This window comes from Phascolarctos cinereus, unplaced genomic scaffold (assembly GCF_003287225.1).
Source record: "Phascolarctos cinereus isolate Bilbo 61053 unplaced genomic scaffold, phaCin_HiC Scaffold_9;HRSCAF=440, whole genome shotgun sequence".
In the NCBI taxonomy this organism is placed as follows: domain Eukaryota; kingdom Metazoa; phylum Chordata; class Mammalia; order Diprotodontia; family Phascolarctidae; genus Phascolarctos; species Phascolarctos cinereus.
Window position 1 is genome coordinate 256,169,202 of NW_027556402.1, and position 14,660 is coordinate 256,183,861.

At 52.4% G+C, this 14,660-nt stretch overlaps 1 protein-coding gene across 2 annotated transcripts; it reads left to right on the forward strand.

Moving 5' to 3' along the window:
* Positions 1 to 3,485: 3,485 nt before the first annotated feature.
* CDC42EP2 (CDC42 effector protein 2) lies at positions 3,486 to 8,089 on the forward strand. Of its 2 annotated transcripts, none has more exons than XM_020968294.2 (2): positions 3,486 to 3,642; positions 6,522 to 8,089. In XM_020968294.2, exon 2 carries the CDS (start codon positions 6,847 to 6,849, stop codon positions 7,495 to 7,497), a length of 651 nt encoding a protein of 216 aa, XP_020823953.1. In that variant the 5' UTR covers positions 3,486 to 3,642; positions 6,522 to 6,846; the 3' UTR covers positions 7,498 to 8,089. The 2 variants fall into 2 exon arrangements, with proteins under 2 accessions (XP_020823953.1, XP_020823952.1); XM_020968293.2 differs by having other exon boundaries at positions 3,486 to 3,629.
* Positions 8,090 to 14,660: the final 6,571 nt, after the last annotated feature.

Consider the following 14,660-nt stretch of genomic DNA (forward strand, 5'->3'; position numbering starts at 1 on the left):
TCTTCAGTGTCCTTAGGCAACTCTCTCGGACTGTTACAAAGGAGTTATAGAACAAACTCCCTGGAGGAAGGTTCCAGCACTTGAGTTCTACCAGTGGATGGAATCCATCAATCATCAACCAGGCATTGTGCTCTGCAGTGGGGAAAGCAAACACTGAAACAATCAGTCTCTGGCCTCAAGGAGCTTACAATGGAAGCAATGGAGGAAGCAACATGCATGTATAGAAACACATACATTAATTATTCTCCATATGTTTGCATGTTGCTTCCCCCACTAGACTTTGAACTCCTCAGAGGCAGTGACTGGTTTTGCACAATGTTTGGCACACAGTAGGCACTTAATTCATGTTTTTTGACCTGACTATATACCGAAACATGGCAAATGAAAAATGACAAAGTAGGGGTTTTTTCACTTCATTTAAAAAAAAAATTCTGAACTTAGTAAACACCAAATAAAAATTAGTGTTTCCGTACATACTGTACAACAGAAGCTTGCACAATAAACTGCAAATCTGTTATGTAGAGTTTGTTTTTCTTTTTAAAGTGCATAATAAATTCAACGTGTAATTTTCAAAGCTCTCCTGCCTGTCCATGATTCCTTCTGGCCTTCTGTTTTCTTCTCATTTTGGAGGGGGAAGGAGTCAACCCTATCCCTTGGTTCTCTTTCCCTTCCACCTCCCCATTCTCCCCCACCCCCCACCCCCCCACACACAAAAAGGCCGTAAAGTTGTGTGAGGATGCTGTGGAAAACAATTCAAATGCAAAATCTGGAGCTTTGACTAGAGAAGGACACTGTTTGACTAAATCTGAACATCAGAACTGAGTAACAGCATCCACATACCTCCTTGAATCAATCAAAATTTTTATGTGAGAGGCTGGATTCCACCCTAAACAATCTGTGTAAAAGGGAGAGCTTTTATCTCAGCATATCTCACATTTGCATGTTAATGAGGGTGGGGTGGGGAAGGGGTGGAATGAAGAATGAGCTTGGAAGCAAAGAGAGGACTGAGTTCTGAGAAGACGGGAGATATGAGGGAATGTCATTGGTTCTACTGCTATCTTGGGAGAGGAGGACACGGGTGGAGGGAAGCTCCAAGCCCCTCTTTAGATGCTGGTCTGGCCATAGATACTATAATATAATCTGCTGTCCACTGTTTGGTTACCAAAACATTTCCAATAAATTGAATTTTGCTTCAACCCCAAAAGGGAGAAAAATAAAGGCACGGTTGGGTAGAAAGCTTAAGCTCTGCTAGATATTGGGAATTTTCCTAACTGGAGCTTAGAACAATTGTGATTGAATTTAAAGCCTTTCACCTAAAATAAACTCCCTAAGGAAGAAAAAGGAATGACTTTTGCCCTTCCCCTTGCTTACTTGAAACTAACAATTAGCTTTTAATTTATACTTGGGTTCTGATGTGGGTTTTGTTTGTTTGTTTTGGGAGGCAATTAGGGTTAAGCCACTCGCCCAGGGTCATACAGCTAGTCAATGTATGAGGTAAAAATTGAACTCAGGTCCTCCTGACTCCAGGACTGGCACTCTACCCACTGCTCCATCTAGCTGCCCCTAATTTAGGCTTTATGCCAATATGAATTGTCACATATTTACCTGATTTAAAATAGGCTTTATCTTGACTCCCCCAGAAAGGATACATTCAATCCTTAGACTCACAGAATTTCAGAGTGCCATGTGTACAAAGGGCAATTATTAGCAATCACTTTCAAGTAAGGGCCCTGGGCACAAGAATCCTATCTCCCCTTAAGTCAGATCCAGGGACCTCAAAATTCCCCTCCTTTCTTTAACCCAGCCTCCCAGTCCCCTAGCCAAATCTTGACGAGCTCTAATAGCTTTCAGTCTCTACACCTCAGTCTCCTTATCTGTAAAATGGAGATAATAATGCTAACCCATTTCACTGGTTGATGTGGAGGAAAGTACTAAAACTAAGTACCTTAATACTTAGGTACTATTTTCTTTCAAAGCTCAGATTAAATGTCACCTTCTACAAGAAGGAATGGAAGAAACCTTTATCAACTGCTTTCTGTGTTTTAGGCACTGGGCTACATTCTTGGGATACAAAGTTTAGAAAAGAAACAGTGTCTGTCCCCAAGAAGCTTCCATTCCAGCAAGAAAGCTAAGATACTTGGGAGTGAGGTGATAAGGACAGGGAAAGGGATAAGCGTTTGACACCTACTATGTGTCAGGCAGGTGTTAAGTGCTTTACAAATAGGCCATTTAGGGAAGGGGAGGGGCAGAGGGAAGAAGAGAAGATGGCTTTGCCTGACTTTTGGATGTGTGGAAGTTGTTACATGGTCTGCTGTCTGAGATCAGCCAGAAGTGGGTTAAAATATTCTCCCTAAAGAATTTACTCAGGTGGGCTCTTCAGCTGAAGCAGCAGAGATGTGTGGATTAACTTCCCCAGGGAGTGGGGCCCCAGGTCTTGGGCTTCAGACATGGTCCAGGTGGGGAGACAAAGGTCAGTAGTTGGGATGACCTGAGTGGATAGCCGGGGGAGGGGGGGGCTCCAACATCCTCCCCCCAGAGAATCTTGTAGTACCGTTTTGACCCTACATTTTGTATCTATTTATGTACATGCAATATGTGTATTTATGTATATACAGTAGGCCACGTGGCTAGTGGAACGAGAACCAGTGTGGACAAAACCAGGAAGACCTGGGTCCAAGTTCCGCATCTGATTCACACTGGCTCCGCTGTGTGACTTTGGGCAAGTCCCTTACGCATCACTATTAGTCAGAACTCTGGTGTTCTCAAACTGTTTGGTTTCGGGATCCCATTTACACTCTTAAAAATGGAGAACTCCTTTCAATAATTAAAGAACCTGTATGTGGCTCACAGGTAGCAAAACTTACGTTGGAACGTAAACCTTTCGGCAGTTATTAGCAAAATAGCTTTGACCTTCTGGACCCCACTTCTCCAAGCAATTAATGGCCTAAGCCTCCAAGTGGCCTCGTAGGGGCGGGGTGGACCTGCATAGACTCGAGACATGAGGTCTGGGACCGATTCCTCCAACCTAGAGCTTCCTGGGCTTCCCCTTGTCGGAATATAAACTCACCGAGGGCAAGGATTACTTGTGCCCCCAAGTCCCTAGCCTGACAACCTGCGGGCACTTACTAGGTGTTCCAGGAGCAAGATTCCTTTGGGACTGACTGACTGACTGAGGAGCAAAAGAGATCTGAGCTCCCCAGCCCGACGGTCCCCAGGCATCCTTCAAGGCAGAGCCCCGGGCTGGGCACGAGCTAGGGTGGATCCCCCGGGTCCTTCCCCTTCCTCCCCACACTCTTTCCTCCCCACTCTCTCCTTTCCCTCCCTCCTCACCCCACCTCCGTCTCCCCACCCCACCTCTATGGCCCAGGCGGAGGACAGTCGGAAGCAGCAGCTGGAGGGGCGGGGCGGAGCCGGCTCGGGCCGGGCCTGGCCGGGCCGGGCCAGAGCCAGGGCGGCCATTGGCTCGTCGGGGACCTGGGGCGGGGCCCGCGGAGGCGGAGCTGCTGGCCCGGGGCCTGGGAACAGTTCGGTCCCAGCTGCTGAGGGTCTTCGCTGCGGCGGTCGCCGCCCGTCCTACGCCGATCCAGACCTGGACCAGGACTACCCAACTTGGCTGCGAGCACCTCACCGTAAGTCCCCAGGGTAAGAGAGGACTGAAGCGGGGCGGGTGTCCTGGAGGGCGGCACCGCGAGGTCCCCACGCCAGGCTGCGGAATTTCCCTGGCTGGAGGGGGTCCCGGCCCAGCCCAAATCACGGAGGGAGGAGGAGGGGTTGTTCGATGGGTGGGGAGGATTGGGCCCCCTCCCCCAGATCCTCCTGCCTCCTTCAGCGTTTTCCGTCCCTCATCCTGCACTTTAGGGCTCCCCTAACTCTCCTTCCCGGAGCCTCCCTTATCCCTCCCGGGCAGTCTTTCCCCTTCTCCGTTTGGGGATTTCCAAGGCCTACTCCCAGCCTTGGGGCCAGCCCTCCAGCTGAGCGCACCCTCCTGCAGCCCCCCTGCCCTCACTCAGCTACCACTCCTGATCCCGGGTCCCTGGCCCCCGGCTGGGCTGAGGCAGCCCCTCCCTCACCGCTCTCCGTCGGCCCCGGAGGGAGGGGAGCGCGCCCCGTATTTTTAGAAAAGGGCTGAGGTGTGCACCTATCTTTAGCCATGCCCTGAAACAGATCCCGGCTGGGCAGGGCTGGGCTGGGCTGGGCTGGCAGCGCCCTGCTTGGGGGCCGGGAGGGGGTCCGAAGAGAGAGGAATAGACGGCCCTTGGTGCGCCAGTCTCAGGAGGAAGCCTTGAGCTGGGGCGCCTTCATTTTCCTTTGTACTGGACACCCGAACCCTCCGGGAAGCTCAGGTGGCAGGGGCGTCCCTCCTCTGCCAAGGCGTAGCTGGTGAAGTGCCGGGGTCTGGCCCCTGCAGTGGGGATCTCATAGCCCCCTTCCCCATTAAAAAAAAAAAAGGCACAGGCAAACAGAAGGCAAGCTCGAACTCTCAGCCCCAGCGCCAGGCAGTCTCTTCTCCATGACACCCCTATCTTCTATTCCCTCCTCCCGCCCACGGGTGGAACCCCACAAGGACCGGGACTCCAGAATTCTCGCCCCATTCCCGGACCTCTCCGTGAAAGGGGCGCATGGCGCCATCTAGTGGCCTTCCTAAGTTAGCTGCTCCGGGTAAATTCTCATCCTGAAAAATCCCTGGATTCTGAAGAGTTAGAAGTTAAGAGTGAGTGAGTGAGTGTGTGTGTGTGTGTGTGTGTGTGTGTGAGAGAGAGAGAGAGAGAGAGAGAGAGAGAGAGAGAGAGAGAGAGAGAAAATTCATGGGAAGGCAGCTTGGCACTGGGTTACTAAGCTTCAGTTTCCCCCTCTGTAACTTGAGGGAGTTGTATTCCATGACCTCAGTCAGAGGTTCCACCCAATCATACTGTAATGCCCCAATGGGGGTCATCTTCACCAGTCCGAGGGCCAGAGCCAGAAGGGACCTTGGCCATGAGTCCAGTTTGGTAGAACAGCAAGCTGAGGTCAGGGAGCTTCAGACTGGCTTCTCCTAGGCCTCTCAGGTGATGAGTTGGGCACAGCCAGAAGTTAGCCTCAGGTCTCCAGTTCAGCACACTTTTCCCACCAGAAATTGTTCCATTGTAAGGAGGGCAGGTTGATGTTAAACCTTCATTCATAAAGCTTTGGGGTAACAGACAAGAATGGAGAAGAAACAGGCCCGACTTGAGGGGATAGCTGGTCTAACCCCCTAGGAAAGCCCCTAAAGGCCAAGAGGCTTCCCAGGGTCACTCAGAGTAAGGGAGGGGGCCCAGGTCCTCTGTCTCCACATCCAGGCTCCTTCCTCACCACCACTTGGTCCTCCCTTAGAGCCTGGTGGCTTGGTTTCCACAGGCCTCCTGCCCTCATCAGGTGTGATCCAGATGACAGAGGCCTGCCTCAGGGTTTACACCCACAGGACAACTGGGAGGAACTGGTCAACACCCCACCCTTTCCCTGTTCAGCCCCACATCTGGAAATGGGTGGACACATCTGGCTCAGAATGAGGCAGCGGTCTGGCAAGCAGTTCTGCCCACCCAGGGGCTTAGTTTGTTGTGGAAACCCTGGATCTCTGGGAACAGTCTGATAACCTCTCCACTGAGATGGGGGGGGGCGGAATAGATCCTAAGACCTGAGCCCTAGGGCTAAAGGGGCTGGGCATGGCACAGTGAAGGTTTGGGGTGAACCTTACAGGCCAGGCTGCTGAAGGGGGCAGGAGGGAGGAAGGATGGGACCTGGCTCAGTGCCAGGATTTCAGGGCCTGACAGCTGTGGGGGCAGGGCCTGGCCCATCTGGCTCTGACTCCCCTATAATTTCCACTGTTCCACACGCAGTCCCCACAGGGTAAGTCTGCTCAGTCACGTGCACCTTATCAATGAGCATATCTGATCTTTCCTGGGATCCCATGCTCATGAGGGCTTTGGGGAGCAAGGTGCTAGGAGGCTTAGGTGGGCTCCCCCTGGGGGGGCTAGCCAGCCCTCTGGGAGCTCCTAATCTAGGTGAGCAGACAAAACTACAGACCATACAGAAGTGCCATCGTGCGTGGCTTATACCCAGGGCAGAGGAGGTAACGTGGTGGAAGGAGCGTGGCCTGGTTGAGAAGGAGCTGGGAGTCAAGAAGCCAGGCTGCCGGCAGCCTCTGCCACGGGCCTGCTGGGTTATCTCAAACAAGTCCCTTCTCTTTGGATCTCAGTTTCCTCCTCTAAAATGAAGGAGTGATGCTGAATCCCTAAGATTTGCCTCCAACAGTCTCTATGCTCCCTCAAGTTGTCTGGATTGTTCTAAGTTCCTTCAGGCCTGGGGTTCTAAGTTGTCTTCCTCCTGATTCTGACATTTCCGTGTTCTAGGATCTGAGGTCCCTCCCTTTAGCTGCTGGAAAACCAGAGGCACTTACTCTCACTGGAATGAACAGGATGGCTTCTCATGGGGTCCAGGACAAGACACATGAAATGGTGGGGACAGCTCCCCACTGTGGCCCACACTCACTTGTTCTTCTCTTCCAGAGGTGGCGACTTCAGCCCTGTGGATCCCGAAGAATCCACTGAGGGAGCCAGGCAGAGAACCGCCTCCTCACGCCAGCCTGGAAGGACACGGGCTGCTGCTCCACCCCCAGCCCTTTCGGGGAAAAGACTCTCATTTCTAACTTGTCCTCTTGCTGACTTCTCGACCAACTGGTTCAGGTCAGCGCTCGCTGACTTCTGGTCCAGCTCCCATTGGTGGATCCACAAGGGGTGGGGAGGCTTGAGGGCCGCCCCCTCCAGTCGAGATCTAGCCTGTCGTGGGAGCCAGTCCTTGCTCTACTGAGCCCTTTGTGGATGGTATGGTGATATGTCCGCCAAGGTGCCCATCTACCTGAAGCGGGGCAACCGCAAAGGGAAGAAGGAGAAACTGCGGGACCTGCTGTCATCAGACATGATTAGCCCGCCCCTGGGCGACTTCCGTCACACCATCCACATTGGCAATGGTGGCGAGGGAGACATGTTTGGCGACATCTCCTTCCTACAGGGCAAGTTCCACCTGCTACCTGGCACAGCGGGTGAGGGGCCCGAGGAGGAGGAAGATAGCACCTTCAACATCCCCTTCCCGTTTGCCCGGACCACCACAGTCTGTGGGCGGGAGCCCCGAGGGCTCTCTGATGGGTATTCCCCTCTCCTCAAGAATGCCATCTCCCTCCCAGTCATTGGTGGGCCCCAGGCCCTCACCCTGCCCTCAGCTCAAGCCCCCCCCAAGCCACCCCGCCTGCACCTGGAGACATCACTGCCAACCCCCCAGGAGGATGAGGTCTTGGAGGTCTGGAGGACTCCAGAGACTGACTCTCCCCAGAACGGCTTCATGCCTGAGCAAGGTGAGGAACCATTCCTGTCCCAAGCCAGCTCCCTCCTTTCCCTCCATGTGGACCTGGGGCCTTCCATACTGGATGACGTGCTACAGATCATGGACCAGCACCAAGACCTGGACAGAGTGGAGATCCCCACATAGGCTCCCTTGGGCGGGGCAGGATGGCTCGAGGACATCAGGCTTGGGGTGAGCCCACATATGGCCAAGGATGCCTGCATTTGTTACACACCAAGCCTTCACTTCTGTGATTGTAGGGCAGATCACTTCTCACTCTTGTACCTCAGCTCCCCCCATTTTGTCCCATGGGAAGAAGGAAGTTATGAGAGAGACCGCAGGAAAGCTCTTTGCACTCCTCGGGACAAACAGGGGTCAGGAAAGCAACCCATTCTTGCTGAGACTGCCTCAGCTCTGTTCTCAGATACCCCCACTGGCAGACTTTTCATAGTTGGAGATGGAGGCTCAACCCAGTTCTTCCTTCCCTCAGCCAGAGCAGGAATAACCTGGACATACATTCTTGCATGAGTTGCAGGACAGAGAAGGCTCAGGAAAGGACTGTGGGAATCCACCCAGCTCTGGGTGGGGGTGGGAGGATACCCACACTCTAGACTCTGCTTACCCCCTGGGAAGGACCTTGCAGGCAATATGGGGGTGGTGTCAGCCCCTTCCCCTTGCCCCCTCTCTTGACTTAGGGTGAGCTGCGATTGCAATAAACCATGCTGGATTGGTGACAGCCTCTTCTGCCTCAACCTCCTTCCGTTTCTCCCCATCTCAGGTCTGCTTTGACACTAACCAACTTGGATTTCATAACTGGCCAGCAAAATGCTAGATACCAAGGAGCTGGCCGAATGGGCAGCCGATACAGGCAAAATGCCTGTAAGCCATTTCTAGTCAGAGCATTTAGAAGTTGTCTAGCTTACCTCCCTCATTTTACAAATGAGGAAACTGAGGGGCGGGTTTACTTGACTTGTCAGAACGAGGACTCCCAGCCAGCTTTTCCAGTGACAAACTGAACTGTCGCCTAACTCCCCAGCTCTGCCTGCCTCTCAACTCTCTGCAGACGCTCAATGAGCAAATTAGTATGGAACTATGCTCTGTGAGAGCAGGGATCATGTCTTATTTCTCTTTATTTCCCCCCTAGCATAGCCTTGAATGCAGCAGGCATTTAATAAATGTTCCTGAATATAGGAAATGAGTAATAAAAGTCAGATGGCAGAGCGCAGACTGGGAGCTGGGATACAGTGCAAAAGCCCCTGGATTTGAACTCAGAACTCATGGATCTGAACCTCCTTACGACCCTTGTGACCACGGCAAGCCAGTAGCCCTCTCTGGCTCCTTGGGCTCAAAGGTCCCTCCCAGCATTATATTCCTGGTGACTTCTTGTGTTGGCCTCGAAGCAGGCAGGCTTCCCCAAATCCTCAGCCTCTCTTTGGGTGGTTTCCTCCGTTTCCTGTCCCCCTTGTCATGCAACGCCTGTTCCCTCCAGTTGGGCTGCTGGTTCCTCTGTGGGATCCTGCTGAGCCCCTGATAACAGCTGCCGTCCCCTTTTGTGCCCCCTAACCCTCAAGTGGATGGCAGTTGCCAGGACAACAGTGGATTCTGGCTTTCCTCAGGAGCCCCAGGCCTTGCAGACAAGGGCAGCCCTGGAGATGAGAGGATGCGGGGAGAGGGCTTGGGCTGAGAGGAGGCTCCCTGCCCGAAGGAAGGAACCCTCCTGAAGCTGGTCTTAGGCAGACCCTAACTGCAAGCTGACCCGGTAGCAGCAGGAATTCTTTGGAGGCTGAGATATGCTTCATCTTGCATAGCCTCCCATAAGACCCTCCCGGAGGCCCTACCCAACCAGAGCCTTCACATTTTGTGGGGACCCAGCTTTGGTTCCCACCCCCTGGCCACCACCTCTTCGGTCACACAGCTTTTACACCACATCTTGTGTGCAGTTCAATTCTGCCATGCTTTTGTGGGCAATACATGAATCTGGGTGATGCTTTACCTGCCAAAAGCCTGTTTACAAGTGACTGGAAAGTCAGGCCAGGAGGCCTTTAAAAAGAAGTCAAGTCTACCCGAAGGCATGTATCCTAATGCCCAACGCCTGCTCCCTTCGAGGGTCCTAGCGCTCAAGCTAAAGGGCACCTGAGGCCCTCTCGTCCAGCCCCCTCCTTTTACAGAGAAGGAAACTGGCCCGAAGAGAGGAGGGGACCAGCCCGGGGTCATGGGATTCGAATCCAGATCTAGTTCCAAACAACCCTTGCACTGACCTCAACCACCCTTAAGTGGTGCCTCCCTGGCTTAGAGCTTAGTCAGGCCTGGCTGCCTAGGGGCTGGCCCACATCGCCGCGTTCACCCACTCCTTGGCCAGAGCCACTGTGTTGACATGTTTTCTCTGTGCGGGTTTGAACACCATTTGTACTGAGCGGGGAAAGTGCCAGGATGGAGCGCCTTTGCCGCAGATGGGTCACTCCAGTGGGGTCCCCACTCCAGAAGGGCCACTGAGTCTCTGAGTGACTGAAGGCCCTTGGGATGGTGAGGCAAACTAGACAGACCTCATGTGCCAGGTTTTCTGTTCCCAGGTCCCCCCAAGTTTCACATTTATGTTTGGAGGAGCCCCCCAGCTTACTTTAAAAGTCTGCAGATGGGACAGGATTCCCAAAATGGGAAGAGGAAGAATGAATATTCCTTTGCACTTTTCATCATGGACTTAGACCCCCCTCACTGCCCCTCTATTATCAGTTGTGCCCTCTGCCCCCCACACATACACCCCCCCCCCAGCTAAGAGTACCTGAGACCCTCAGCATGGACAGTCCATAGAGGATCGTTTCCGTATTTCGGAGAGTGGACCAGAGACAGCATGCTTGGCAGTGGTGGGGCCGCTCTTTCTGGTCAGCTTCCCTCTTCCTACCTTCTCTGACATAGTCCAGACCAATCAGGGCTGCCCAGCTCTTAGCAGCGAGGCCTGTACCTGGGTGGAGGCTGAGTTGTGATTTTTGTTGTTCAGTGAAATCTCTATGACCCCATTTGGGGTTTTCTTGGCAAAGATACTGGAGTGGTTCCATTTCCTTCTCCAGCTCATTTGACAGATGAGGAAACTGAGGCAAACCATTAAGTGACTTGCTCAAGCTTACTAGTAAGTGTCTGAGGCTGGATTTGAACTCGGGAAGTGGAGTCTTCCTGACTCCAGGCCTGGCTCTCTGTGCACTGTGGCGCCCCCTAGGGCCCTGTGATTTTTTACTAGGGTCTTATTTTGACCCGACCTGGGAAATGACTTTCTTTCCTCTTGTCAACAGAAGGGGGATCATGGGAGGGATGGCAAGCCATTTTTAACAGTGGCTTGGTAGAGGCCGAGAGGACAGGCTTCTCAAAGGCGCAGATGATCCAAATTCAGGAAGGAGAGCTCACCCTGGGGCAATGGTCCAGACAGATCCTGGCCAGCGAAAATGCTGGGTCTAATTTAAAAAGATGATATTCAATAAGGATAAATATGATTGTCTTAGCTTGGACTCAGAAATCAACTTCACAAGTCAAAAGGTGAGGAAGACTGGACAGCAGTTTGAAAAAGATATGAAGGTTTTAGTGGACCACAAGCTCAGTGGATAGAACACTTAGCCTGGAATCAGGAAGACTCCTCTTCCTGAATTCAAATCCAGCCTCAGATACTTACTAGCTCTGTGACCCTGGGCAAGCCACTTTCACCGTGTTTACCTGTTTCCTCATCTGTCAAATGAGCTGGAGAAGGAAATGGAACCACTCCTGTATCTCTAACAAGAAAACCCCCAATGGGGTCACCAAGAGTCAGACATGACTGAAAACAATGACCAGTGACCACGGGCCCTGTTAGGAGAGACATCTGTGTCAGCACTAGAGGGGATTGTCCCACAGCTCTGCCGCGGTCAGACCACGTTGAGAGGCAGACTCAGATCTGGGGGGCTATATTTTAGGGAGGATGTTGACAAGCTGGAGTGTCCAAAGGAGGGTAACCAGCATGGTGAAGGGCCTCCCCACACCTTCTGACCCCAAGTTCGGGGCTCTACTCATTCCATCTTGCACCTCCCAAGGCCACTAGAGTCAGCGCCACTACCTTTGCAAGATGTCCATTCCCCTTTCGCTAGGGAGAAAGGCATGAAGGGCCAAATGGACCAGACTGAAGCACAGAGAAGTTGGCCATCCAGGGCCCTGCCTGGCTACTAGGCCTTCTGAGAGGAGGACTCTTGCCTGCCAGGGACCCCCACAAACACCGGGAGGCCCTCTCTCAGCTACCGTCCAAGCCGACTTGCTGTAGTCTTCTCCTCTTCCATCTCACTATCCGAGTAGAGTCTGTCTGTCCATGACATATTCGGATGGACCAGTTCTGTGGGCTTGGACCAATGCGGAGTTCTTCTTTCTAAAACAGGTAATAATCTGATGGGGGTTGGGCCCCCATCAGAAAGCTGGCAGATGCTTTTCTGTGGCACAGTGGGTAGAGAGAGCTCTGGGCCGAGAGTCAGAAAGACCTGAGTTCAAATCCAGCCCCAGCTACTTACTAGTTGTGTGACTCTGGGCAAGTCACTTAACTTCTCAGTGAGTCAATGAGCGTTTATTAAGCACCTAATATGTGCTAGGCACTGGGGATACCAAAAGACAAAAAACAATCCCTGCCCTGGAGGAGTTTATAATCTGACCAGGGAGACAACATGCAAACAATATATGTTCAAGCAAGATTCTATACCGGATAAACTGGAGATAGTCACCAGAGGGAAGGCATCAAAATACAAAGGGATTGGGAAAGGCCTCCTGTAGAAGGTGGGACCTGGGTGAAATTCTAGGGCCAGTCTAACCTGATGATGCTGGTGCGGATGGCGGAGACTTGTGGAGTCTCCCATTTAAAGGACCTTGGAGCATGGAGATGAAAGAAAGGGTTGCCTCAGTCTACCCAGAACACATACATGATGAAGGCAGAAGTGTGATGAGTGACACCAATGGCATGCAATGGGTGGGAGTGGGCTGCAAGGGGGAACTCCTTGGGAAACATGGCGCCAGAGACGCTGCCGGAGAGGGATGCCCCTGAGAAGGGAGCGGGGTCAGTCGGGCAGTGAGAGCAAGTGACGAATAGCCCCCGTGTGCCACTGGGAGCCAAGCAGGCAAGGCGGCGCAGCAGAAAGACCCCGGGTTTGGAGGCTGGACCTGAACGCAGGCCCTGCTGGGAGTCTTGCCAAGTAGCCTTTCCTGGCCTCAGCTTCTTCCTACATAAAATGAGGGGCTTGGACTGAATGGCCCCTAAAGCCCTTTCCAGCTCTGAATCCTAAAAACCCAGGAGCCACTAGGATCCCGATTCTGATGTTAAGCCTTTGACAGAACTTGGGTGGCGAGAACTCCCTCTTTTGAGGGACAGCCTTTGCAAAGGTGTGGAGGCCGGAGACGGAACAGTGACTATCGGGACATCAGGTGGATCAGTTTAGCTGGAACACAGTCTGCAATCCATCTGGGGCTGGGCCCTGGAGCCATATCGTGAGACCTGGGAGTCAGAAGGCCAGGGCTCCAGTGCTCAGCTGGCTGTGCCTCTTTGCATCAGGCACAAGCCTGGTGGACCCCGTGTTCCCCCAACCCATGAAAATCAGCTGGTTGGACAAAGGGTTCCTTCGATTCATTGAGTCCAATCAGATCGACCTGGGCCTCTTGGCGCCCCCTGGTGTCTGATACTACAACGCTAAGCGACATACAGGGATTGGGTCACGCCAGCCATAACTGCAACCTGGCTCCAGAATTCAGGAGGACACACCCCGTCCTCTCTTGTCTCATCCTCTCCATGGGCCTCTCAGGGGCTGAGTTTACTTAGTGCACTAATTTACCTCCCAAATGCCTTTCCCTGCAATGGGAACAATCTAAATAAATTACGCACCAGCACATCAGTCTCTCTGATATCTCACTCTGCACCCACAGTCCACCACCTCTATCCTGAGAGGTAGGAATAATGCTCAACCCCAGTCCTCTGAAGCTGTGAGTGGCGACTGCATTGGTCGGAGTTCAGAAGCCCAGCAGTGGTGTTTTCCTTTGCATTACTGCGGTCATTCTGTATTTCTTTTCTTGTTGCTGTGCACTGCATCTCTACATGCACTCCTAGGAGCCTAGGCTCCTGAGTTTTGTCCACATTCCTCACATTCATCATCTCTTACTGCACAGGAATGGCCCTTGATGTCCTGAGGCATCCGTGTGGCCCATCAGGGCCACTTCTAGTGCTGCTCTGAGTAGTTCTGTACCTAGCGCTCTTCACTCTTTCTTTGATTAGTTTCCTTGAATCTGGTTTTCTTCCTCTTCTTTCATTCTTTGGTTCTCTGGAAGGGGGTGGGGAGATACAGTGGGAAATATGAGTGATGTAAAAATAGAAGCTATCAACACAATGAAAAAAGGTTTTTGAAGCCTCCAAAAGAGCCCCTGGTGAGACCTCAGCTGGAGTAATGTGTTCGGCTCCGGGTGCCAGTGTTGAAGAAGGATGCCAATCAGGGGGCAAGCATTCACCGAGAAGGTAACCAACATAGGAAGGGCGATAGGAAGAGCTGTTGAAGAAACTGGGAGTGTTTGTCCTGGAGAAGGGGGAATTTGGTGGGGGGGAGGTCATGATAGCTATCTTCAAGAATCTGAGGAGCTGTAGAAGAAGGATTAGTCTAGTTCTACTCAGACCTCAAGGTGGGTAGGTAGTGCAGTGGATAGCGTGCTGGGCCTGGAGTCAGAAAGACTTCATCTTCCTGAGCTCAAATCTGGCCTCAGACACTTACCAGCTGGGTGACCCCAGGCAAGTCACTTCCCCCTTTGCCTCAGTTTCCTCATCTGTAAAATGAGCTGGAGAAGGAAACGGCAAACCACTCTGGGTATCTTTGCCAAGATCCCAGATGGGGTCCTAATGAGTTAGACACGCCTGAAATGCCCTCTAGCGGTCAAAACTAGGAACAACAGGAGGGAGGCGTTAAAGAATCAGACTTCTGCGTAAAGAAAGACTTCCTGAGTTCGGCTTGAGGCATCCACTGTGGAATGGGCCGCCTCTAGAGCTAGTGAGCTCCCCATCACTGGAGGTCTTCCAGGAAAAGCTGTCTGACTACTTGTAGATGATCATATATGGATTAGACTAGAATTCAGCACTTCTTAAACTGCGGGTCAAAAATTTGGCAACAGTAAAAGGTTTCTGAACACACAATAACCAAGAATTAATTAAAAATCAAACACGTGATGAATCCAAGGTGTTTCTGTCAGCCCCTGCCTGTCTTCACTGCAGCACTGGTTCTGAACACAAAGCAAGCGAACTTTGCACTGTGCGTGCCCTCTGGCTACCCAACCCCACCCAA